The sequence below is a fragment of the Coregonus clupeaformis genome, chromosome 34, assembly GCF_020615455.1.
Source record: "Coregonus clupeaformis isolate EN_2021a chromosome 34, ASM2061545v1, whole genome shotgun sequence".
Classification (NCBI taxonomy): Eukaryota; Metazoa; Chordata; class Actinopteri; order Salmoniformes; family Salmonidae; genus Coregonus; species Coregonus clupeaformis.
Window position 1 is genome coordinate 20,127,061 of NC_059225.1, and position 27,278 is coordinate 20,154,338.

At 44.4% G+C, this 27,278-nt stretch overlaps 2 protein-coding genes across 4 annotated transcripts; one reads left to right on the forward strand and one right to left on the reverse strand.

The window, feature by feature from the left end:
* Positions 1-111: 111 nt before the first annotated feature.
* pdk3a (pyruvate dehydrogenase kinase, isozyme 3a) lies at positions 112-8,374 on the forward strand. Its single transcript, XM_041861853.2, has 11 exons — positions 112-1,321; positions 2,266-2,407; positions 2,711-2,782; positions 3,184-3,368; positions 3,571-3,660; positions 5,243-5,320; positions 5,708-5,787; positions 5,867-5,968; positions 6,140-6,250; positions 6,456-6,569; positions 6,732-8,374. Exons 1-11 carry the CDS (start codon positions 1,222-1,224, stop codon positions 6,879-6,881), a joined length of 1,224 nt encoding a protein of 407 aa, XP_041717787.1. The 5' UTR covers positions 112-1,221; the 3' UTR covers positions 6,882-8,374.
* Positions 8,375-8,391: 17 nt separating this feature from the next.
* On the reverse strand, positions 8,392-22,661 carry pcyt1ba (phosphate cytidylyltransferase 1B, choline a). 3 transcript variants are annotated; one of them, XM_041861855.2, is made up of 8 exons: positions 22,297-22,661; positions 16,390-16,489; positions 16,064-16,177; positions 14,404-14,555; positions 14,026-14,104; positions 13,765-13,907; positions 12,824-13,012; positions 8,392-12,636 (listed from the first exon to the last, which is right to left on the reverse strand). In XM_041861855.2, the coding sequence occupies exons 1-8, from the start codon at positions 22,384-22,386 to the stop codon at positions 12,421-12,423; spliced, it is 1,083 nt and encodes a 360-aa protein (XP_041717789.1). In that variant the 5' UTR covers positions 22,387-22,661; the 3' UTR covers positions 8,392-12,420. The 3 variants fall into 3 exon arrangements, with proteins under 3 accessions (XP_041717789.1, XP_041717788.1, XP_041717790.1); XM_041861854.2 differs by having other exon boundaries at positions 16,064-16,180; positions 22,297-22,659; XM_041861856.2 differs by lacking the exon at positions 22,297-22,661 and adding an exon at positions 21,087-21,227 and having other exon boundaries at positions 16,064-16,180.
* Positions 22,662-27,278: the final 4,617 nt, after the last annotated feature.

Here is a 27,278-nt window from a genome sequence, read left to right on the forward strand (position 1 = left end):
ATTGGTTATGGGTTCTCTGTAGCTCAACTGGTAGAGCACGGCGCTTGTAACGCCAGGGTAGTGGGTTTGATCCCCGGGACCACCCATACACAAAAAATGTATGCACGCATGACTGTAAGTCTCTTTGGATAAAAGCGTCTGCTAAATGGCATATTATTATTATGGGTATGTTTGGCAGACTGTATTTGTAAAGAACCCTGTATTTGTTGTAGTGGCAAACTTGCTCCACTAGGTGACAGTAGGAAACAATGGGTTCGCTTGGCAGAGTGACACTGGGCAGTAGCCTACATTGATAACATTTGGATAAGGTCATTCTATCATAATCATGATCAACACAGACACACAACTCTTTATTCTCTCCTCCTCCTATCCTCTTTAGACCTTAAACTTGTGGAATCTGAGTTATCACAACCCAGATGCACTCTGCAGATAAGGTTTAGTTTAGAACTCCAGGTGAACATACCAAAGTAACTAGCAAATGGCAGGCACAAACTGAAACTTCAAATAATTGTTATAATTTGTATTATTGTAAAGGATAATTAGTAGATTACTTTGAATTTATGTTCCAAGCTCTACCACTTTCTAGTCAAGGCTACTGTATCCACAGGTGTTCTATGTAGGCTAGTTATGTTGCTGATCTGTTGCCCTCTCCATAACTTATTCAAGGTTAGCTGATGTTTATGATAGGCTATACACAAAAAAAAACGATGGATCAATTACATGCGGTTTGGCATCAGTTATCAAGGATACACTGTGACTGCTCCCGTTCCAAGCAACATCGTTTAATTCTATCAAATTAACCGACCTGTCAAACCGCTACAGACCCGCCCCTTTCTGGCAGACAGACCAGCCCTTCAATCGCTATCTCCCATTTTCTCTTTTCCGGGTTTGACAGAGCAAGTGTCGACCAATCACCGTTAAACATCAACAGAGTCGGAGTCATGCGCGGTTGAGTCGGGGCTCGCGACAGTACGTACTATGCAACTATGTTGCGTCGAAGCTATTCCGGAAAATAGAAGCGCTATATTTTGTATGATTTAGCTACAGTAACATTTGAGTTATATCGTCCAGTGATTTGCAGGTCTAGACAGAGAGAAACGTCAAATGAAGACGTTGTCTGGGGAGGATGCACATCGCTGTCAGTGTCATTGGATGTGGTGGAGTGTTTTTAATTTAACCATCATCATTCCGGAACGACATCTACAATAGCAACTTTTCACAATGAGGTTGTTTACGGTTTTATTGAAAAACACAAAAAAAATTGAATATTATTCACGATTTTCACCGTCGCCTCTCTCCATCAAGCAATTTTTGGAATTTGGTAAGTAGCCTAGACTAGGCCTACACTGTCTTTGTGATGGGCTGTCACTGTCAATGTGTTTTAATTTTAGGCTGTTGTCTATTATTCTGTAATATTAATGAAATCCTGACGAACAAAAATAAGGCAATGTGAATCTCTGAAGGTGAACATCCTTGGAAGTGTTGTTTTTATTCCCTTGAATACTGTCAAAATGTTTTTCTAGACGTTTTTCAAGAAGTAAATGCTGAGTATAGGTTAGTAACATGCTCCCCTATGTGATTTCTGCTAAATCATCAGTTTCTGACTGCTAAGTAACAATTTAGTTAATGAAGTCAAAAGGAAAGCGTTCTGTTTCTTTCTCCCTATCTCTCTATATCTCTCCCTCTCTTTCATAAAGATAGATAGGCTACACTCACAGGTGTACAGAGGGCTGTTTATTACTAGTTGAACAGGTCTACAGTAATAACAGCTCATGTCTTGTTGTGTCACTGGAACAGTTAATAATCCTGTTTGTGTGTGTGTGCGGTACATCCGTGTGTGCCTACTTGCCTGCGTAACTGTCTGCCTATTTTCTGACTGTGTTCAGCCTCTTTGCCTATTTGAGCTTTTCTTATCAAATTAGCCCGCTTCGGCCCAGCATTAGTCGCCTTGGGCACCTCTCCCTGGAGGTTAAACAAACATTACTCATTGCTGTTTCAGAACACACATTGAAGTCTCTATGGATAGACTGTATGTAAGTGAGAGAGAGTGAAAGAAAGATGCTGGGACGTGCCTATAGTCAAACACACAGCAGCTCCGGTATTTCCAGCATTGATCTCATTGTAACCGTGGTGGGATGTCCAGTTGTTCACATCAGTATGTCACAGAGGGGTGTCTTATGGTAGAATGCCATTTGCTTTTTAGAGTGCATTTCCCAGTCAACTTTTAAAAGACTCCCTCGCTTCCCCTCCCACCTCCTCCTCTAGGTCGGGACAATGCGTGTGAGAAGACGTCCTTTATGTTCCTGAGGAAGGAGCTGCCGGTGAGGCTGGCTAACACCATGAGAGAGGTCAACCTGCTGCCTGATAACCTTCTCAGTCAGCCCTCAATCAAACTGGTGCAGAAATGGTGAGACATTAGCCAGTCTGTTTGTGCTATCATGCCAACCCCTTGTCACTTATTGTCATGCCAAACACTTGTCACTTATTGTCATGCCAAACACTTGACGATGAGCAAAGGAGTTGGAAAAAGCACAAACAGATCTGGGATCAGGATAGTGAGACGTGAGTCATAACACATCGACATGCCAGTGACATCAGCACAAACATGCAATTTACATACCCCAAACTCATTGAATGAACTCTGTGGGTATGCGTTGTGGGTTGTGTGTGTGTGTGTGTGTGTGTGTGTGTCTGTGTGTTTTCCCTTCAGGTACATGCAGAGTTTTGTGGAGCTGTTGGGGTATGAGAACAGAAAACCAGAGGACCCTCAGGCCCTCAATGAGTGAGTATGGAGGACAATGTTTTTTTCTAGATGTTTTATTCCTTGTTGGTTCAACAGATCAATCAGCTGATGTTGAACTAAAGACAACAGGGAGGTAGAATAGTGTGAGAACCTGAGAGGGGGATGAGTGGAGCTATGAAGAGGTGGAGGGGTAGACGTAGCTTACTGCTAACCGCCTGTGTCCTTGTCCTCAAACTCACCTGATGCTAAACTCCTGGACTTATAATTATGTATATTTATATTTATACCATAATAGTGTTCACACCATGTGAGAGCGATTTAGATAGGAACCACTGATAACAACCCCAGTTGACAACTGAGGTATTTTATTACCACCTCCCTTTTTCTCCTCTGCCTTCTCCTCCTTTCTCTCCATCTCTCTCTCTCCATCTCTCTCTCAGTTTCCTTGAGTTGTTGATAGAGATCCGTAACCGTCATAATGACGTGGTCCCTACCATGGCCCAGGGGGTGATAGAGTATAAGGAGAAGTTTGGCTTCGACCCCTTCATCAGCAGTAACATACAGTACTTTCTGGACCGCTTCTACACCAACCGCATATCCTTCCGAATGCTCATCAACCAACACAGTGAGAGCACACACACACACACAGATGTGTATATACACACACACACACACACACACACAATACACTCTGACACACATTTACAACACATTAATACACACGTCCACTGGACGATGTTTAAGATATGTGGACTGTGTGTGTGTGTAAAGGTGTTATGTCTTTGTTGGAGCTATGGTATCCATAATGTTCATGTCTGTCTCCTCAGCTCTCCTGTTCGGGAACGACACTAACCCAGCCCACCCCAAACATATCGGCAGCATAGACCCCACCTGCAGCGTGGCTGAGGTAGTCAAAGGTGAGGGGTGTGTCTTTGTCTCACTCACTGTGTTTTTCAGAAGCAGTGGTAACAAATCAAATTGTATTTGTCACATGCTTGGTAAACAACAGGTGTAGACTAACAGTGAAATGCTTACTTCCGGGTCCTTTCCAACAATGCAGACGGAAAGAACATAGAGAAATAATAGAAAGGTAAAATACGTCATAATAGATACACAATGAGTAATGATAACTTGGCAAATACAAGGGGTACCAGTACCGAGTCCATGTACAGTGGTACGAGGTAATTGAGGTAGATACACTATATATACATAAGTATGTGAACACCCCTACAAATTAGTGGATTCGGCTATTTCAGCCACACCCGTTGCTGACAGGTGTATAAAATCGTGCACACAGCCATGCAATCTCCATAGACAAACATTGGCAGTAGAATGGCCTTACTTGAGAGCTCAGTGACTTTCAACATGGCACTGTCATAGGATCCCACCTTTCCAACAAGTCAGTTCGTCAAATTTCTGCCCTGCTAGAGCTGCCCCTGTCAACTGTAAGTGCCGTTATTGTAAAGTGGAAACGTCTAGGAGTAACAACGGCTCAGCTGCGAAGTGGTAGGCCACACAAGCTCACAGAACGGGACCGGCGAGTGCTGAAGCGCATAGTGCGTAAAAATCGTCTGTCTTCGGTTGCAACACTCACTACCGAGTTCCAAACTGCCTCTGGAAGCAACGTCAGCACAATAACTGTTAGTCGGGAGCTTCATGAATTAGGTTTCCATGGCAGAGCCTAAGATCACCATGCGCTATGCCAAGCGTTGGCTGGAGTGGTGTAAAGCTCGCCGCCATTGGACTCTGGAGCAGTGAAAACGCGTTCTCTGGAGTGATGAATCATGCTTCACCATTTGGCAGTCCGACAGACGTATCTGGGTTTGGCAGATGCAAGGAGAACGCTACCTGCCTGAATGCATAGTGCCAACTGTAAAGTTTGGTAGAGTAGGAATAATGGTGTGGGGCTGTTTTACATGGTTCGGGCTAGGCCCCTTTGTTCCAGTAAAGGTCAATCTTAACGCTACAGCATACAATGACCTTCTAGACGATTCTGTGCTTCCAACTTTGTGGCAACAGTTTGGGGAAGGCCCTTTCCGGTCTCAGCATGACAATGTCCCCATGCACAAAGCGAGGTCCATACAGAAATGGTTCGTTGAGATTGGTGTGGAATAACTTGACTGGCCTGCACAGAGCCCTGACCTCAACCGCATCGAACACCTTTGGGATGAATTGGACTACCCTCTGTAGCGTCTTGCGGTTGGATGCCAAGCAGTTGCCATACGAAGCGGTGATGCAGCAACTGTATCACTTTTTGAGGATTTGAGGGCCCATGCCAAATCTTTTCAGCCTCCTTGGGTTAACCAAACCCAACTCTAACCCTAACCTCAACAGTGATGATGGCAGTTTTCTGAAGCGAAACAAGTCATCTCTCTCCCCTTAGCCCCTTCCTATTTTTCCTCTCTCATCACCACCCCTAAATGGTTCTGCTTTTCTTAGGTAGTTGTGTGCATGCATGCATGCATCTGTCCATCATGTGACTTTGCCTTCCTGTTTCAGATGCCTATGAGACAGCCAAGATGCTGTGTGAACAGTACTACCTTGCTGCCCCTGCACTCCAGATCCAAGAGTTCAACAGTAAGACATCTTCCCTGTTTTACGACATCTCTGATCCCCCTCCATGTTGTCTAATGTACAGTAAACACACACAGAAACTCTTTACCTTTCTTCACTCTCTGATATCTTTGATCTCGATCTGCTGTCTAAACACATACGCTTTATCTTTGTGGTTTCTTAACATCTCTGATCCCTCTCTGTGTGAGAGATAAAGGAGCTCCACCTTTAAAGAGACGTGTTGTGTGTTGTAACCACAGGACTGCTTCTATTTAGAGACGGTGGTTGCAGAGGCCAGATTTTGTCCTGCTGTGATTAAAATGCAGAGAGTGCATCTCACTAACTCCAGCCGTGTGTGTGTGTGTGTGTGTGTGTGTGTGAGATGTCTTATTTTCTCTCCCTGTGTCCCAGTGAAACAAGACAAAGACAAGTCGATCCAGGCTGTGTATGTTCCCTCTCACCTCTTCCACATGCTGTTTGAACTCTTCAAGGTGTGACGCACACGCACGCAAATACACATACACAATGCACGATCATCATCATACTAATAAAACTGACCTTTGTGTGTAGAACTCTATGCGGGCCACCGTGGAGCTCCATGAGGACAGTAAGGAGGGCTTACCTCCGGTGAAGGCCAAAGTCACACTGGGAAAAGAGGACCTGTCCATAAAGGTAACACACACACCTGCCAATACTAAGACATGCCATCTTTGAGTGGGATGTATGATAAATGCTTCATAAATTGTTATATTTACTATCATCTTTTACCCATTGTGTCAAATGTACAGTAGTGACATATCCTATTTCTCTTCCTTTCCTCTCTCTTTTATCTATCTCTGTCAGATCAGTGATAGGGGTGGAGGTGTACCTCTGAGGAAGATCGATCGTCTGTTTAACTACATGTACTCTACTGCCCCCACGCCCAGCCTAGAACCCTCCAGCACTGTTCCACTGGTACACACACACATACGCATTGTTCCCCATATTTCTCAGGTTTTCTGACTCATCATTCTGAAGCCAGTAATAGATGCCAGTGTTTTTATGCAGTGATTGTAAACAACTACTTCTGAGAAGTGGTTGCCCTTATACCACACTCTCCCCCTCTTGTCTGCTATCTCTTTCTCCACGCTTTCTCTTCCTCCTCCCTCCGTCCTTCCAGGCAGGTTTTGGCTATGGTCTGCCCATCTCCAGGTTGTATGCCAGGTATTTTCAGGGAGACCTGAAGCTCTACTCCATGGAAGGGGTGGGCACTGATGCTGTCATTTATCTCAAGGTAGTAGGGGCTTTTCTCACACCACTAATCATTTTGATGTTACTCTGTGATTTTCAGGCTCTGATATACCTCTGCTCTGTAATACTATTCACTATCAACATTTATAGCAACATCACTCCATCCCTTTTCATTGGTTCCTCTTTTGTCCCGCCCCCAATCCAGGCTCTGTCCAGTGAGTCGTTCGAGCGCCTGCCCGTCTTTAATAAGTCGGCATGGCGACACTACCAGACCAGCCCTGAGGCAGACGATTGGAGCAACCCAAGCAAAGAGCCACGAGACACCAGCAAATCAAATTACAAGGCCAACCGATAACTCTGCCCTAAAACTCTTCCCCCGCCCACCTGCCTGGCACACTGAACTCTGCCCCTTCAATGATCCCCTCGCTACCAAAATCATAATGGGTTGAACTTCAGCTGCCGCTGCCACACAACTCCCTCTGCAGTCATTGATGTTGTCCCAGGGTGGACTTTAGAACAGGATTTTAGCCCCACCCCCTGACTCCTCTGATTGGTTATTTGGTCAGTTGGTCCTCTTCACAATCTGTTCTAAGTGGGACTGCAGCGATCAGATTGGACAGACAGTCAGTTTGAGATGGATGAGGTTGAGTTCAGTCACTCTTTCCTTCTATCTCCTATATTCAGCTTTACTGACCACAGCACCCCTTGTGGTTCTCTCCAGCCACTGCAGCTAGAGGCTCGGTCTTTGTGCTGGGAAAGGTATCTGTTCTGCTCTCTCTGTGTCCACGGTTTGTTCAGTCAAACATAATAGAACCTCTGTTTCGCTCTTCTCTCCCCTACAAAGCAGCAGGCTGTGACAGGCTGAGGATTTGGGTTTCAGACCCGACAGAGAAAAGGACCTCCTTTTTTCCCTTGAGGACACAGTTTTGAATGGGCACTAATCTCGTCCACCAGCCGAACTCTCTGTCGAACCGTCTGGTCTCACAGCGCCTCAGAATGGAACTTGAATGGGAGACTATGGCAGGAGCGGCGAAAACAGCCGTCTGTTTTAATTGGCTGATCTCTGTCCATCACCATCTAGCGCAACCCTTAGAACCTACCACAGCTACATTGTGGACTTCAAAGCGCAAGTGATTTAAACAAGGAAGTGAGTTCAGAAAATCTGAAAGTACGCATATTGGAAATAGTTTTCACATATTAACTTTATATGCCCAAAATCAGAATCAATTGGGCTTCCCAAAAATAATATGGTTTATGTAATTGAACATTTATTTTGATTGACGATTTTTACAACTTTGCAAAGTCCCAGCTAATAAAACTGTGGCAGGCTCTCACGCCCTCTCGGTTTCTACTAGCTTCCATAGCCACAAAGTCAGATTCCACAGCAACAAAGTCAACATTGGCTACAAAAATGAGCTTTTTGGTCTTCATTTAAGGTTAGGGTTAAGCATAAGGTTAGCAGTTTGCTTAAGGTCTCATTTTTAAGAAGAGACATTTTAGATATAGGCAGGGTTAATGACTTTGTGGCTGTGTTAACTAGTGAGGACCCTCTCCCGCCTCGAATTAAAGCCACGCCTCATAGTCGTGTGATTCGCTTAGAAGTTGACTTGATTAGTATGTCACTCGGTAAATTCACACCCCCTAAGTTCCAAACAGTCCCACCCTATTACGGTCCCTGCTATCAGGAATCCAAAGACGTCCCTACCCCTTTGAAGTTTAAATGTAAAATGGTTTAGGTAAGGGTTAAGGCAGGGGCGCAACTCTCACTGGGGATTCTGAAATTGCATTTTCTTCCCCCCAGTTTTATAATTGGAATGTGATACAAAACGAGCCTTTAGGACCATGCGGACGTCCCCGAGCGGTCGGGTAGGCTGTTTGGAGTGTTTATCTGACTGGATATAGGGTTTAGGGTAGGGACATCCCAAGGATCCCAGATAGCACTGACCACCCCCGTTACCAGGCTGTAGGCGCCAGTAATTCGAGCCGGGGCACGACTGGCACGAGGTTAATTGGGCACAAATGGGGTCAGTGTGGGCCGTAGTCATAGTTACGATTGGTACGATTGTCATGGTTACAGTGGCGCGCGCCAATGCCAAGTTATAGAAAATAGTTGCAGTGAATAACTATGCCTATATGAACGATGGGATCAAGCTTTAAACTAACTACAGATCATTATTATGCATTACGTATGTTATATTGTATATTACAGAAAGAATCAGGAACAAACCGATGTATCTTTTTTATTATTCCATTATCTCAGAAAGAGAGGGAGACTTGGAACTCTGAGGAGTTAAAGAAAAAGTATTGCATGTCAAATGCCCTGATGGCTATAGTTTCATTTCAACTCCATTCCAAAAGGGAGATTTCGTTTTTATTATATTTTAAATGTATTGTGACGTGTTGGTTTGACAGGAGAACATAGTGAAATAGTCATCCTCAAACTTTCCCCCAGATCTTAACCAGCGATACTGATCCTCCCGAACCCTTTGAAAGGTCAGAGACAGCCCACCTAGCAGTCTTGCCCCCTTTCTAAAAACCTCTGGCATCAAGTTGTTTCTATTGAACAAATTGGTGCCGCATTTAGGAGGTAATCTATAGGAAGCATTGCTCTGAGCCTCAAAGAAAATTATGTTTTTAGGACGCTAATGTTAACTACAGATGGTTCACCATGTGAGCCTTGTCTTTCATGTAGTTTATTGCTTATAAACCTCACCAGCATTACATGTGTTACTGTTAACCCTCCCTGCTCCTTCCACATCCTGATAAGACCATGCAAAGGCTAAATTACCAATCATAAAGATGGCTACATTATGTTAGCCTTGTTTGTCCACCTGTGGCACCATCAACCCTGCAAAGCAATATGAACATTCTCACGTTAACCAAGACTATCGCTAACAATGTGGTATTCACTAAACCTTCTGTCTTCTGAACATTGAACGAACATCAACTGGAGTATTTTGAATGGTTTTCCAATAAGACATGTAATGGTTGTCATTGGTTGAAGTGTGTGAATAATGCTCTTCAAGGATGGAAGGGAATGGATTAAATTAATATTTGTATCTAAGTGTCCAGAAGAATCTGGGGTGTTGTAGTGGTGTTACAAAGTGGCCATTTTGAAACTCCATTGTTTGTGCCGGAGTATGGACCTGTTAATGGCGCTTTAGGGAACAAATATATTGTATTCCTGGAACAAGGGTTATTTTGCATAGGAACAGGGTTGTGTTTTGATCATTTGTTTTTTACTTCAATTTTTTAGCTGGATGATGATTATTTCTGAGGGCTCTTTCCGCCCTCTTTTGATTTTAAAGGTCACAAGCTACAGTATACACATACTTTGTTTTTCTTCATCAATGTCTTCATATGAGGATTACATTTCATTCAGGCCTCTCTAATAAGGATCAATTGTCTTAGTTAACTCTGGGATAATATTACCTTGTTTGTTTGTGTTTCTAGTTATCCTCATTCGCTGGTTTATGAAAAGTGGGCCAAACTTGGACCAATCATGGAGCTCAGATCAGCTGACATCATCCATTCTCAGTTTTCAGCAAAACCTGAACTAACTCATTCCAGCACTGCCAAGGAGGCACCTAAAGAGTTAAAGTAGGCTTAGCTGTAGATAAGGTAGTGAATCCTTCCTTACCTTTCTGTACCTCTAAGGTGTTAGTAGCTTATATTGTATATACAGTATGGTAATATATTGAACTGGTGTGAAGTGATTACTCATGTATCCTTACTGTATCTCTGATGTAAGGAGATGTCTGTGCACTGTTTGAGCTCCTCCCTGTAGAGAAAGATTGTGCAAATGTATGCAGCCCATCTTATCATAAACCAGTCACTTTTGTATGTATACATGTGGAACAGTAGCGGCTAGCTTAGACAGTAGACACACGGTGAAATACAACAATATAGAGGTATTCAGCATGAGATCAAGCTTGCAATACCTACTGTCAATTTTCCAAACCTACAATAAAGAGAACAAAAAACGGACATTGTACGTCTGTTCTATGCATGCGTGCATACGCGTGCATCCAAGTCTGTATCTGTTGGAAAAAGAGAGATTGAGAGGAAACAATCACCAAGCTGCTTCTCTTTCAATGACTTTCATTTTCTATTTATTTACATATTACGCCATTAGGAATTATACATTAGAAAATAAGACCATACAAACAGAAAGACACATTCCCAATCTTGTACACACAGTGCAGGGTTACATATAATGAATACGGGACAAGAACGTCTCTAAGGTGGATCAGGAGGTGTGTGGTAGGAAGTGATCTCGTGGGTTTCCGCTGTGGAACAGTTGTGGCCTATGATGTGTCATAGCGAGAGACATCAAGTTGAAGAACAGTTCTGTGTCATGTGACTAGCTGGGCGAGAGAGCAAGAGGAGAGCACAATGATTCTACTACAACAGGGCGGACCAAGCTTATCCACAAAGGGCCAGTGTGGGTGCAAGCTTTTATTCCAGCCACCTGATTCTAGGGCCACACCAGCCCTTTGTGGATGACACTGACCATCCCTGTACTATACAACCTTTGCTCTCTCATTTCTAATAAGGACGGCTTCTGAATAAGCTGTCACAATTGTACATTCTAAAAGCAAATAAATTGACAGATCAGTTTCTCCAATTGAAAGCACTGTTTACAAGAGACAGGCCGGCCAGGCGGCCATATTGGGAAAGCGGGAGGGGGGAGGGACAAGTGTTCTGTTCGTTATGCAATCACCAATCACGTACTAAGTTCCATGGTGTTAACATTGTTGAAACGTAACATCCATTCATTTATGCAGTCGCTATGTAGTCTCGGAAATCCCAGACCTATGCTGGAACATTGTTAACACTGTGGGAGGCAACTCTTCTGCCTAGGGAGACTAGTAGCTATGGCAAATCATCTGGTACAGAATTATTTGTGATTCAGTGGGGTGCATCTCAATAGTCTAAAGTGGCCTCTTGTCTCCCAGGAAGGCTGCAGTCACACTATTACTCCACTAGAGGACAGTGTTTCTCTGTTAAATCTACAAACTAGGCCACAGTCAGTATGCACCACATTACAGAATGATGCAGTTAGAAACAGAATGCATAGGGCAGACACAGACTATTCTCTTACTGTATAGTATAGAGAACTGTGTCTGTTTGTCTATAAATTCAGTCTCTATCTGGAGAGTTCTGTAATGGTGTAGGTCTACTCACCAGGGTTGGGGCCATTTAAATTCCAATCAATTCAGAAAGTACACTGAAATTCCAATTCTCTTCAATTAGGAACATTTTAAATTGGAATTTGGTTTACTTTCTGAATTGACTGGAATCAAAATGGAATTGACCCCAACCCTGCTACTCACGTAATATCACAATGCAAATAGTCACACTGCAGACGATTGCTGTAAAATTGCATCTATCATGTTTATCCTAGTTTTTCTCTAAAATATGACAATAACATGAGATTTAAAAACAAAAAGAAAGGATAGAGAAAAAGGAGGACATAAAATGGAGTGATATGATCAACAGGCAATCTTTTATTTACCGTCTGTCAGACCTGAGCAATCGAAAACAGGTCTGTCGCATCATCTTCTGTTCTCTACACTCCCGTCTGCTTCGTTGCCCAGGCAACAGAGACTGTGATGGCTTCTTCGTGCTACAGCACTACACTACATTTCCCATGTCTTGCATATCTACAACTTCCTTCAGCATCCAGTCATTGCTGCCAGTGTGTGGAAGGGGATGTCGGAGAGAGAGAGTGTGTGTGTGTGTATGTGTGCGTGTGACAGCACCTTTCAGGCAGAATGTGAGTGTGTGGTCTTAAGTGTGTGTGTGTGTGTGTGTGTGTGTGTATGCATGGCATCAGCTGTTAGGCGTGTGTATATGCGTGGTGTCAGGTGTCTGTCCCACAGTCCAGGCCCCTATTTCTCATTCTCATCTTCCTCACTCATGCTACTGAAAGAGGCGGAAGCCCCTTTGGGTGAGGAAGGGGAGGCTGGTCGGGGGTGAAGCCAGCGAGAAGGGGGAGACGGGGAACGAGACAGAGAAAGTTGCCGGGGGGGACTGTTGCTAGGTGATCCGTGGGGTGATAGGGCGTAGGAGATCATCCGACCACTACGCTCACTAAACACCTGTTTCTGTTAAGAAACAGAGATAAAGAGGTTTGTGAGAGAACTATCACTTCAAAGACTAGGACTAGGCTAGAGGTAGAAGCTAAACACAGTTTAGGTTCATAGATCAGATTTGCAAACAAAGAAGTGAAATGTCAGATGAGTGATTGTAATATGTCCATGAGTGGAGCATTAGAGACAGGCTTTAGCTTACCCACGTTCCATCTGGGCCAAACAGTTCCAGGAAGTTACCGATGAACTCCCGTGATTTCTCCTCCCACTTCTGTATGAGGTCATGGCTCTTCTCCTCCACGCGGTAGACAAAGTGTTTACTCTTCTCCTCCACCGTTTTCACTTTCTCCTTCATACGGTCCACCTGGTTCTGCAGGCGGTACTTCTTCTCCTGAGGTTGGAGGAAGGTTGTAGAAAGGTTGTAGGAATGTTGTAGGAACGTAACTGACATTCAGGTAACTGCCAACATAAAGAAAACACCAACATAGTGTCTTAAAAGGGCGTTGGGCCACCACGATCCAAAACAGCTTCAATGCGCCTTGGCATATATTCTACAAGTGTCTGGAACTCTATTGGAGGGATGTGACACCATTGTTCAACAAGAAATTCCATAATTTGGTGTTTTGTTGATGGTAGTGGAAAAAGTTGTCTCGGGCGCCGCTCCAGAAGCTCCCATAAGTGTACAATTGGGTTGAGATCTGGTGACTGAGGCGGCCATAGCATATCGTGAAACATTAGAAAGTTGAGCAGTCTTCGTCACTGAAGCTCCTGCCAAACGTGCCCCAACAATCATCTCTCTTTCGAAGTCACCAAGATCTCGTCTTCTTGCCATGGTAGCCAAAATAATTGGCAACAGTGCCTGCTCAGCATTTTTATACATGACCCTAAGCATGATGGGATGTTAATTGCACACCTGTGTGCAAGCACCTGCTTTCAATATACTTTGTATTCCTCATTTACTCAGGTGTTTCCTTTATTTTGGCAGTTACCTGTATGTGTCTCTCAACAAATACACAGACAGAACATACTGTATGTCTGTCTGTGTGTGTGTTCGTTGAAAGACATCAGTTACGTTCCCAGTGAACAGAGTACACGCACACACGTTATTTTGAAGGTAGACACCACACAGACACACACACTTACATTGATGAAGCTGACATTGAGCTCTTTAGCGGTGTAGCCTCGCTGTAGATTGCGTCTAGCGTAGAGGTCGTAGTCTCGTACAATACGAGTGATCAGGTCAGAGGTCGAGATACCCTCCGTCCGCTGAGTTGGCACAAACATGCCTGGAACACACATACACATATTATAAATACTTTATAAATACATACATGGACGAACATGTATGTGTTCGTCCATGTATGCATACACTGATCATAAATACAGCTTCACACACACACTCACCTGCCTCCTTGATGTGTTTGTAGACGTCCTCAGTTCCTGCTGAGGAGTATGGGATATCATCATGAGCCACAAAATCGATCTGAGAAACAATCAGAACACAAGACAAGAATCTATACACAATCTATAGCCAATATATACACAATCTCTACGCAATCTCTACACAATCTCTACACGATATGTACACAATCTCTACAGTCCATACACAGTCTCTACACAGTCTATACACAGTCTCTACACACAGCATGGGAGAAACAAAATGAAAACACATGCTGATAAACTGACACACAGAAAAGAGACATGCCTGCATCATATATACTCTCTATACACACACACACACACACACAGAGAGAGCTTTGATGGGAATAGACAAACACACACCTTGTGCTTTTCCAGGAAGTCCTGTGTGAGCGTCCATGGTGCGTCTCGGACCACTTCGTCGACATAGCGACAGTGTCTCAGAGCCTCGTACCTCTCATCCTCCGTCATCACAGTGAAACCCTTATACTTATGGGTCAGCTCATCACTACACACTGACACGCACACAGACAAACAAACACACACACACGAAACATAGTCACAAAGGCACAAAGAAACAGATAGCAAAACATGTATGAGTTATTCATATTAAGAGTCATTATAACCACATGTGTGTGTGTGTATTTGTGTACATACAGTTGAAGTCGGAAGTTTACATACACTTTAAGTTGGGTGAATTTTGGCCCATTCCTCCTGACAGAGCTGGTGTAACTGAGTCAGGTTTGTAGGCCTCCTTGCTCGCACACGCTTTTTCATTTCTGCCCACAAATGTTCTATAGGATTGAGGTCAGGACTTTGTGATGGCCACTCCAATACCTTGACTTTGTTGTCCTTAAGCCATTTTGCCACAACTTTGGAAGTATACTTGGGGTCATTGTCCATTTGGAAGACCCATTTGGACCAAGCTTTAACTTCCTGACTGATGTCTTAAGATGTTGCTTCAATATATCCACATACTTTTCCTTCCTCATGATGCCATCTATTTTGTGAAGTGCACCTGTCCCTCCTGCAGCAAAGCACCCCCACAGCATGATGCTGCCACCCCCTTGCTTCACGGTTGGGATGGTGTTCTTCGACTTGCAAGAGACCCCCTTTTTCCTCCAAACATAACAATGGTCATTATGGCCAAACAGTTCTATTTTTGTTTCATCAGACCAGAGGATTTTTCTCCAAAAAGTATGATCTTTGTCCCCATGTGCAGTTGCAAACCGTAGTCTGGCTTTTTTTAATGGCGGTTTTGGAGCAGTGGCTTCTTCCTTGCTGAGCGACCTTTCAGGTTATGTCGATATAGGACTCGTTTTACTGTGGATATAGATGCTTTTGTACCTGTTTCCTCCAGCATCTTCACAAGGTCCTTTGCTGTTGTTCTGGGATTGATTTGCACTTTTCGCACCAAAGTACGTTCATCTGTAGGAGACAGAACGCGTCTCCTTCCTGAGCGGTATGACGGCTGGTGGTCCCATAGTGTTTATACTTGCGTACTATTGTTTGTACAGATTAACGTGGTACCGTCAGGTGTTTGGAAATTGCTCCCAAGGATGAACCAGACTTGTGGAGGTCTTGGCTGATTTCTTTTGATTTTCCCATGATGTCAAGCAAAGAGGCACTGAGTTTGAAGGTAGGCCTTGAAATACATCCACAGGTACACCTCCTATTGACTCAAATTATGTCAATTAGCCTATCAGAAGCTTCTAAAGCCATGACATCATTTTCTGGAATTTACCAAGCTGTTTAAAGGCACAGTCAATTTAGTGCATGTAAACTTCTGACCCACTGGAATTGTGATACAGTGAATTATAAGTGAAATAATCTGTCTGTAAACAATTGCTGGAAAAATTACTTGTGTCATGCACAAAGTAGATGTCCTAACCGACTTGCCAAAACTATAGTTTGTTAACAAGAAATGTGTGGAGTGGTTGAAAAACTAGTTTGAATGACTCCAACCTAAGTGTATGTAAACTTCCAACTTCAACTGTATCTACATGTGTGTATGTGTGCATACCTCCCACTATGAGGTATGCGTTGGGGAAGAGGTTCTTCGCCTGCATCAGGGCTCTGGCATGGCCGGAGTGGAACAGATCAAATATCCCATCTGCATATACACGTACTGGGCGGTCTACTGGAGAAGACAGACAGAGTTTACATCTAACACATAACACCATCAGGAGAGGAGAGAAGCAGAAAAGTGAGTGAATGTGAGGAGGAGAGGAAAAGAAGAAGAGACGTCTATGAGTGAAGATGCTGAGGATGGGAGGAAGAGAGGATGAAGAATAAGGATGAGAGGAGGGATGAAGAGTGCCGTGTAACAGAGGACGAGAGGAGGTATACCTGGGGTCCCTCTGCGGGCTTGAGCAATGGAGAGTCTCTCATGAGGGGCGTGGCACTCACAGCTGGTGTCCTTAGCAAAGATAGCAGGCTCAGTCAGCATCTGAGAGAGGGAGGAGAGAGATTTAACTGTTAAGTACTTTTTTGGTTCAGCATAATGGCGCTAACAACGGCATACTAAAACAGCACGCATCAAATTCAAACCCCTACAAAACTCTTTCACTCCTTTCAACAAACAAGTCACCTCATTCAAGTTCTTGGGAGTATGGCTAGACGATACACTGTCCTTCTCTCAGCACATATCAAAGCTGCAGGCTAAGGTTAAATCTAGACTTGGTTTCCTTGATCATAATATCGCTCCTCTTTCACCCCAGCTGCCAAACTAACCCTGATTCAGATGACCATCCTACCCATGCTAGATTACGGAGACGTAATTTATAGATCGGCAGGTTAGGGTGCTCTCGAGCGGCTAAATGTTCTTTACCATTCGGACATCAGATTTGCCACCAATGCTCCTTATAGGACACATCTCTGCACTCTATACTCCTCTGTAAACTGGTCATCTCTGTATACCCGTCGCAAGACCCACTGGTTGATGCTTATTTATAGGGCTCACTCCCCCCTATCTGAGATACCTACTGCAGCCCTCATCCACCACATACAACACCCGTTCTGCCAGTCACATTCTGTTAAAGGTCCCCAAAGCACACACATCCCTGGGTCGCTCCTCTCTTCAGTTCGCTGCAGCTAGCGACTGGAATGAGCTGCAAAAAACACTCAAACTGGCCAGTTTTTATCTCCATCTCTTCATTCAAAGACTCAATCATGGACACTCTTACTGACAGTTGTGGCTGCTTCACGTGATGTATTGTTGTCTCTACCTTCTTGCCTTTGTGCTGTTGTCTGTGCCCAATAATATTTGTACCATGTTGTGCTGCTGCCATGTTGTGTTGCTACCATGTTGTTGTCATGTGTTGCTGCCATGCTATGTTATTGTCTTAGGTCTCTCTTTATGTAGTGTTGTGGTGTCTCTCTTGTCGTGATGTGTGTATTGTCCTATATTTTTATTTTTAATCCCAGCCCACGTCCCCGCAGGAGGCTTTTTGCCTTTTTGTAGGCCGTCATTGTAAATAAGAATTTGTTCTTAACTGACTTGCCTAGTTAAAAAAAGGTTAAATAAATAAATAAAAAATGGTATGGAGTGTCAGAGACACAACATGATAGAAGAGCGTGTCAAAGAGGGAAGAAAAGGAGTGAGATAATGTGACAAAACCAGAAAAAATAGAATTTGAGAGGGGGATGAATAGAGGAACAGGAGATGCAGAGAGGGAAAGCGACAGAGGAAGAGAGGAGAGAAGGAAAGTTGAATGACATTCATGTCCCCTTCTTGATAGTCATCCCATGTCTCTCTCCGGCATAATTCCAGTAATTAGATTATTGATCAGGGCTGATATCTATTCTCTATCACAACTATTGATTACATGATGAGGGGACAAGCAGCACTCAGTGCTATTGATCCGCTACTGGCTAAAATGGAACTTCATCCCTCCCCCTACTAACACCTCATTTTCCATCTCTCTCTCTTTGTCTAGAGGGATAGAGAAAGAGGAATTGGAACATGCATGACTTCCTGTTCCCAGTGACTTCATGGATCCACTCCCAAACACACGAGAAACCTGAGAGACATAATGGAGACTACAGCGCATTCGGAAAGTATTCAGACCCCTTGACTTTTTCAACATTTTGTTACGACAGCCTTATTCTGAAATGGATTAAATAAATAAAAATCCTAATCAATCTACACACAATATCCCATAATGACAAAGCAAAAACAGGTTTTAGAAATGTTTGCATATGTATTAAAAATAAAAAACAGAAATACCTTATTTACATAAGTATTCAGACCCATTGCTATGAGACTCGAAATGGAGCTGAGGTGCATCCTGTTTCCATTGATCATCCTTGAGATGTTTCTACAACTTGAATGGAGTCCACCTGTGGTAAATTCAATTGATTATACATGATTTGGAAAGGCACACACCTGTCTATATAAGGTCCCACAGTTGACAGTGCATGTCAGAGCAAAAACCAAGCCATGGGGTCAAAGGAATTGTCCGTAGAACTTTGAGACAGGATTGTGTCGAGGCACAGATCTGGGGAAGGGTACCAAAAATGTCTGCAGCATTGAAGGTCCCCAAGAATACAGTGTCCTCCATCATTCTTAAATGGAAGAAGTTTGGAACCACCAAGACTCTTCTTAGAGCTGGTCGCCCGGCCAAACTGAGCAAACGGGGAGAGAAGGGCCTTGGTCTGGGAGGTGACCAAGAATCCTATGGTCCCTCTGATAGAGCTCCAGAGTTCCTCTGTGGAGATGGGAGAACCTTCCAGAAGGACAACCATCTCTGCAGCACTCCACCAATCAGGCCTTTATGGTAGAGTGGCCAGACAGAAGCCACTCCTCAGTAAAAGGCACATGACAGCCCGCTTGGAGTTTGCCAAAAGGCACCTAAAGGACTCTCAGACCATGAGAAACAAGATTCTCTGGTCTGATATTTTACCTGAATGCCAAGCATCACATCTGGAGGAAACCTGGCACCATCCCTATGTTGAAGCATGGGGGTGGCAGCATCATGCTGTGGGGATGTTTTTCAGCAGCAGGGACTGGGAGACTAGTCAGGATTGAGGCAAAGATGAATGGCGCAAAGCACAGGGAGATCCTTGATCAAATATCCCATCTGCATATACACGTACTGGGCGGTCTACTGGAGAAGACAGACAGAGTTTACATCTAACACATAACAGACTGGGGCAAAGGTTCACCTTTCAACAGGACAATGACCCTAAGCACACAGCCAAGACAACGCAGGAGTGGCTTCGAGACAAGTCTCTGAATGTCCTTGAGTGACCCAGCCAGAGGCCGGACTTAAACCTGATCGAACATATCTGGAGAGACCTGAAAATAGCTGTGCAGCAACGCTCCCCATCCAACCTGACAGAGCTTAAGAGGATCTGCAGAGAAGAATGGGAGAAACTCCCCAAATACAGGTGTGCCAAGCTTGTAGTGTCATACCCAAGAAGACTCTAGGCTGTAATCACTGCCAAAGGTGCTTCAACAAAGTACTGAGTAAAGGGTCTGCATACTTACGTAAATGTGATATTTCTGGGGTTTTTTGGTACCCTTCCCCAGATTTGTGCCTCGACACAATCTTGTCTCTGGGCTCTACGGACAATTCCTTCGACGTCATGGCTTGGTTTTTGCTGACATGCACTGTCAACTGTGGGACCTTATATAGACAGGTGTGTGCCTTTCCAAATCCTGTCCAATGAATTGAATTTACCACAGGTGGACTCCAATCAAGTTGTAGAAACATCTCAAGCATGATCAATGGAAACAGGATGCACCTGAGCTCAATTTAGAGTCTCATAGCAAAGGGTCTGAATGCTTATGTAAATAAGGTATTTCTGTTTTTTTTGCAAAAAATATCTAAAAACTGTTTTTGCTTTGTCATTATGGGGTATTGTGTTTAGATTGATGAGGGGAAAAAAACAATTTAATCCATTTTAGAATAAGGCTGTGTTTAACAACAAAATTTGGAAGAGAGAGAGAGAGAGAGTGCAACTGAACAGTAACCATTATCACAAAACACACAGCGCAGTCTCCTCTAGAGGGCCACATAGAAACCAAGGTTTCTTGATTTCTAGGGATAGATAGGATCTTAGATTAAATAAGAATCGTTGTTCTTATTAATACTTTTGTCTACATTTGTCATCCATAACACTAAATATTTAAAGGCAGTTCCACCTGTACATATTCCATTGGGATAAGGGCTGAGGAAGAACAGAAAGGAGGTGGAGATAAAATCATAACATCATCAGATGGTCTTGTGAGCTCCCAACCCCATAGTAACAGATGGGGCAGAAAGGAACAGTGAGGAGGACGCACTGAGGTAACATTTCTCCCACAATCCACTGCAAGGTGAGAAGGGGGAGGAGCCCAGTGTGGACAAAGGGCAGGCGGCGGCCTCGGACGATCGACAGATCAGAGTGACCGCAGCAAATGTGCTCACTAAAGCCCTGAAACTGGCGCAAGCAGAGAACATCTGGTGTAAGAAGGATTAACTAACAAAAAAACCACACTAAAAACGTCAGCTAAAAAAACAACCAGAACGCTGTGATGGTAGCACACGGGAGGAAAGAAAGAGAGGGAGCGAGGCACAGGGATATGGGAACAGAGAGGAAGATATGATGAAGAGAAGGAGAGAGGCACAGGGATATGGGAACAGAGAGGAAGATATGATGAAGAGAAGGAGAGAGGCACAGGGATATGGGAACAGAGAGGAAGATATGATGAAGAGAAGGAGAGAGGCACAGGGAATAAAAGGGAATGACAAGGACAGAGAGAGAAAGAGAGACTGAATGGAGCTGGCATGGAGCTAGCATCGCCCCTCTGTATCCTTGCGCTTTTGTGTCCTCATCAGGAGATCTATGCCAGGCTGCCTATACCCACACATACACACACCCCTGCCAATACTGCGAAACACACCCAACCTCCCACCCTCCACACAGACAGTCCATTCAGCATTCAGAGCATCCCGCAAAGACACACACAGACAGTGGATCTGTTTCATAACAACAAGCAGACTAGCCAGCCTCTCCCTCTTTCTCTCCTTCACACACGAACACACACAAACACACCCTACCGTGCGCGGATGGGGGCAGGTGTGCTCGAGCTCCTCCATGTTTCCCCTAAAGGCTCATGGGATACGGCGGCTGAACCCCCTGTCTGTGACTCAGCATCAGTGAGATGATCCCCCTCTCTCTCTCTCTCTCTCTTTCTCTCTTCCTCGCTCTGCCTTTGTCCCCTCCCTCTTCACTTCCCTGTGTATCCCCACCCACTCTGCCCTCCTCTCTCCTTCCCTCTATTCCACCTCTTCCAGCCATCTCTCCTCCCCCTCTCCTCCTCTCTTTGGCAGAGTGATCCCTCACTCACAGACCAGCAGCCAAGCACCTCCAAACTCTAGCCATGGCGACGACAAAAATGAGAGAGAGCTCCAATCAGAGCACAGATCCCACTGTCTCATTTGCATGGAGGACAAGGATTGGCTGAGCTGGCTTGGACCATCAGTGAAGGATGGCATTGAGCATCAGTGTCTAGGAGGCTGTATCTCAATAGTCTACAGTTGCTCTCCTCTCCTCTGAAAACACAATATAGGTGAAAGTAATATGATACATGCACATTGAGGTTCCTCCCTGTGCTGTGTCCCAACAGTCTTAACCGGCTTCTGTTTCTTGTCCCCTTTCCTCTTTGAGGATAGGTGAAAGCAGAAGGCTTTTACAGCAGAAGACACACCTATCCAGTGCTTTTGGAGATCAGTTGTTATGGCGAAAGGAGGAGAGGAGAGGACACATTTAAGAATATACAAGGAACAGTATCTGTTTTCTACTGAATTACACTGATACACGGAATAGAGAAGACATTCTATTTATATGAAGCAGCAGGAACAGGACATGGAAGTGGATCTTGCTGAACTTTACACTTCTCTCTCCTGTCTCTATCTTTACTTCTCTCTACCCTAGAGCATCCTCTCACTTTCTTTCTTTCAGTCTCACTTTCAACCACTTTATGTAAGAGTCTCCTAGACTTTTAATCTTTAAATAAAAGTTCAAAAACATATAGGACACCATCTCATAGTCAGAGACAACTTTAGTTGTCTTGGGTTGAATTTCATGATCCATGCTTACCTCACCACAGCCACAAAAAGTAACCTGGGAGAAAATACCTGATAGCCTACTTAATTTCAAACATGAGGATTGCCCAAGCCCATTGTCTCGTGCCATAAAGGTCCAGACATCTTGTCATAGTACACTTAGGCTATAGGTAAGTAGTACATAGTTGGTTGGCTGACTTACCGTGCCCGATTCCCTCCTATGTCCGACCGCAACGGGTGCAACAGGATCGCATGCATAATCGTGCGTTCCATTGCTTGTACGCCCCACCATCTTGAGAGATCCGTATCTGTCCGTCGTCAGTCAACCATTGAGTATGTAAAAACGGTCCTGGCTTTCCCCTTCCCTCGTTCCACCCGTCGCCAACAGGCAGCGAGACCCGGACACTGACACACAGCGTGCAAGTGTCGCGGACCAGACGGAGAGCCAGACCACGCGCACGAGCCTCAGGAAACACCAGCCAACATAGAAGATTAGGGTTAGGCATCCAGGTCGGCGTGCGCGTTTTTAAAAACCGCTGGCGGGGTCGGGACCGCACGTATGACCGACCACACATCACATGCATGACCGACCACACCGGGGGACAGCAGGGACATAGGCCTAGTTCACCAACAATGTCCAATTGGTGGGTCATGTTCCGCCACCAAGTGGGCTGAACAAACGAGTAGGCTGTGTCCAGGTTACTAAAGTTTGTGGCCAAATTAGGTTGTCTCTTGAAAAAACACTACACAGTAAAATCACCCGTGTTAAATTAGCAGTGTCCAAAGTGATTCACTCCCCTAGATTTGGGGTTAGTGCAATCCTAGATCCTTGGGACGTCCCTACCACAAACCCTAACCCCTACCCTAACCTTAACCATAACCCTTACCTACACATAACCTTAACCCTTACCCTTACCAGTTAAAATGTAAACTTCAATGAGGTGACGTCAGAGTTGGGACGTCGCAAGGATTCCAGATAGCAAGGACACTAGATTTGGTTGAACATCCTGCAGTATCAAACGACCCCTAGTGTGGATGTAGATAACCTCTAGTTATGGTGTAATTTTTTAAAACTCTAATTAGTATAAGAAATATCACAAGTCAGCCCACCAATTTCCGTTGCTGCCTTCAAGATTCTCATAAATGCCATTATGAGGCAGCACCTTGCAGCGAGGTAGGCCTTGATCATGACTCTTAGTTCCATTCCATTACACATAAAGTGCATTTGGAAAGTATTCAGACCCCTTGACTTTTTCCACATTTTGTTACATTACAGCTTTATTCTAAAATGGATTAAATTGTTTTTTTTCTTCTTCTCATCGATCTACACACAATACCACATAATCACAAAGCAAAAATAGGTTTTTAGAAATGTTCGCAAATTTATTAAAAAGAAACAACTGAAATATCACATTTATGTACAGTACCAGTCAAACGTTTGGACACACCTACTCATTCAAGGGCTTTTCTTTATTTGTACTATTTTCAACTTTGTAGAATAATAGTGAAAACATCAAAACTATGAAATAACACATATGGAATCTTGTAGTGACCAAAAAAGTGTGAAACAAATCAGAAAATATATTTTATATTTGAGATTCTTCAAATAGCCACCCTTTGCCTTGATGATAGCTTTGCACACTTTTGGCATTCTCTCAACCAGCTTCGCCTGGAATGCTTTTCCAACAGTCTTGAAGGAGTTTCCACATATGCTGAGCACTTGTTGGCTGCTTTTCCTTTACTCTGCGGTCCGACTCATCCCAAACTATCTCAATTGGGTTGAGGTCGGGGGATTGTGGAGGCCAGGTCATCTGATGCAGTACTCCATCACTCTCCTTGTAAAATAGCCCTTACACAGCCTGGAGGTGTGTTGGGTCATTGTCCTGTTGAAAAGCAAATGATAGTCCCACTAAGCCCAAACCAGATGGGATGGCGTATTGCTGCAGAATGCTGTGGTAGCCACGCTGGTTAAGTGTGCCTTGAATTCTAAATACATCACAGACAGTGTCACCAGCAAAGCACCCCCACACCATAACAACTCCTCCTCCATGCTTTACGGTGGGAAATACAAATGCGGGGATCATCCGTTCACCGACACCGCGTCTCACAAAGACACGGCGGTTGGAACCTAAAATAGTTTGGTATTCCAATTAAAATGTACTTCATATTCGATTGTCAGATTTATTGTACTACATTTTTTGGAAACATTTGTTAAAAGTCACTAGCTAGCCTATAGCTAGAGGGGTTAGTTAGCTAGCTTGATTGACTCTTGCTCAATATTTTTTCCATGAAAGGTTTTTAGACCAATGTCTCTGAGGGAAATGATTAGCTTGTCAAGCTAGCGAGCTAAAGCTTCTAAAATAATATGTCATTGATTTTGAGTGTTGTGCAGGTGATTCATGCCAGCCACCATCTAGCGTTAGCTAGCTAGCTACCATAGCTAACTGCTGTGCCACCACTTGCAGCGTGCTCTCTGCTGCTTAGCTAGCTAGCTCGCTCGCTCACTGCTGACAACGACTGGGTACACCATTTTCTGTGCTTAGCTAGCCAACAATACCTGATGCTAATGCTATGGTTTGTTCTTTCAATTTAATCTCCTTCTATGTAGCAGACTAATCTGATAAAGGAGAGAGGGCACAGCTGTGTGGAGATATGAAGAGAACAGAGGCTAGTTTGAGCAGCAGCGACAATTCTATCAGCAAAAGGAGTAACAAAACTGGCATTATCACTTGTTTGTAGGCTATGTTCCCACCATGATCTCACACACCTGCTAAACTGACACGTAGACAAAGGTTAAAAAAGCTGGGACCCAACTCTTGTTTGTTGGGCTCTTAACGCTGCACTGTTGAGTGGATTGTTAACTGCTCCAGATTTGCAAATCGTATTATAAAAAGTTGTTGTTTTGAAGAATCTGCAGTCTCTCTTCCTTTTGATTAGAATTTCCACGACAAGCGCTCATCGCTCTGTTTTTCAGGTGCGTGCGGGTATTAATGTTCTCTGTGCGTGGCCAGAAAAAGTAGACCATTTATTTAGTGTTATTGATCAGCTGATGATGGTCGCCAATATCACTAGACAACTAGCCTACAGCTGACCAGGCTGGAGAATTACACCGTAGCCAACATTGTGCAGAGACTTGGAGAATTTGCCGACGCATAAGAAATCCCAGGAGGTAAAAGGGTCGCTGTGGTACAAGACAACACCGCAAACATGGTTTTGTGTGCAGGTATACTGGGGCAGGAAGAGGAATGGGCAAATGTTAAAGAAGTCAGATGTGCTGGGCACACCTTACAGCTGTGCATAAATGGCGCTCTCAAACAAGAACAAATCTGTCTCACTGTGTCTGCAGCCAGAGACCTCTTGGTTCATTTTAAGAAGGGAGCAAAAGCCAGAAACAGAAACAACAAATGGTGGTCGAATATATGATCCAAAAGACATTTCCACAAGGTGGAACTCTTCTCAGACCACATTAGAGCGTCTGCTAGAACAGAGATGGCCCCTAACACCAGTGCTCTCCGACCCCAACTACACTGGGAAAAATGACGCAACCTTGATCTCACCACAGCGCAATGGAACATGGCAGAGGACATTTAGAATGTGCTGAAGCCTATGGTCACTCTGACTGAGCTGCAGTCCAAGGAGGACAAAACATCCTCATCTACAACCATGCCCATACTGGCCAACCTCAAACGCCGCCACTTGGCCGCAGTGGAGGATGACAGCCCCACCATTAAGAGTCTTAAAACAAAGCTGGTGGAGGAAACTGACTGAAGATGGCAGCTCAACGGCCGAATATTTGAGAATAGTCTATATGTCCAAGCATCAGACATAGACCCCCGCTTCAAGTTGGCTTCAATCTTTGAAGATGCAAAACGTGAAGAAGCGTACATCAACATGTCCCAGCTAGCTGACCGTTTGAGTGCGGTGCAGCCAGAGGAGCCAGGGCCCGCTGAGGCAGATGAGACGGCTCTACATCCACGGATGAAGAGGAGGAACCCGCACCAAAAAAAAAGACAATGGACAAGGAGCGGGAGATTGAGATGCTCATGTGTGGAGATGAGGGAGAGAAAGATTATCAAGGTGATAGCGAAAACTAAATGAAGGATTATCTCTAAGATAGAATGAAAGTCGACCCTGGACCACTAGCTTGGTGGGGGAAAAATTAGGACAGGTATTCGAAGCTGGCCAGAGCAGCGAGATACCTCCTCTCCATCCCGCCACCTCCACTCCATCAGAGCGGATCTTTTCCAAGGCAGGGTTTATAGTCAATAAAACGAGGAGCTGCTTTCTGCCCAAAAATGTTGACAAGCTGGTGTTCCTGTCTCATAACGTGAAAAGATTGGGGAAGTATGTGGCAGTCCAGCCAGTCCAATACAGTTTTTTATTTTTATTTTTAAAATTTTTTAGTCATTTAGCTGACGCTCTTATCCATAGCGACTTACAGTTAGTGAGTGCATACATTTTCATACTGGCCCCCCGTGGGAATCGAACCCATGCTCTACCCATGCTCTACCAACTGAGCTACACGGGGCCAGTTGACAGATAGAGAGAAGATTAAGCAATTATGCAGGCTGCTGCTAAATGTTTGGAATGGTACAAGACCTGAAGACAGCTGTGACCACTACATGCATTGGGTGGGAGACAAAGACCCTTGCTGATGTCAAACCTCACATCACCCATGCAGAAAGACAGATCAGGTCGAATAACTCCAAGACTGGTGCTAAACTACAAAAGCTGCACAGTTGATGTTTTTCACTGGAGGAGGAGGATACCGTGGAAGTGGAGGTCAAGGACGAGGAGGAGGTAGAGGAAGGGGAAGAGGCAGAGGGCGAGGAGCGTAATGCGCCACTGGAGGGAGAGACTGGAGCTGCTACAACTGTGGCAAGCCAGGACATTTTGCAAGGGACTATCCTGGTGATGGAGATGACCAGGGTGAATGGTCAGGACCACCTGAAGATGTAAGGGTTGGAAATCCCTTTGGTGGGCAAAGAACATATGATGAGGTGGAAACAGAAGAAGACTCTGAAGAAGAATGTTTTCTTTAATCAGGTATTTTTTCATACAGTATATGAACTGTTCCCCACACACACATAACACACGCACGCATGCACACATACTTGTTTATATGGTTTATGAGGTCAATCAGTTTCTAACATGGTTTATGGGGACCCACCTTTCCCATGGTCC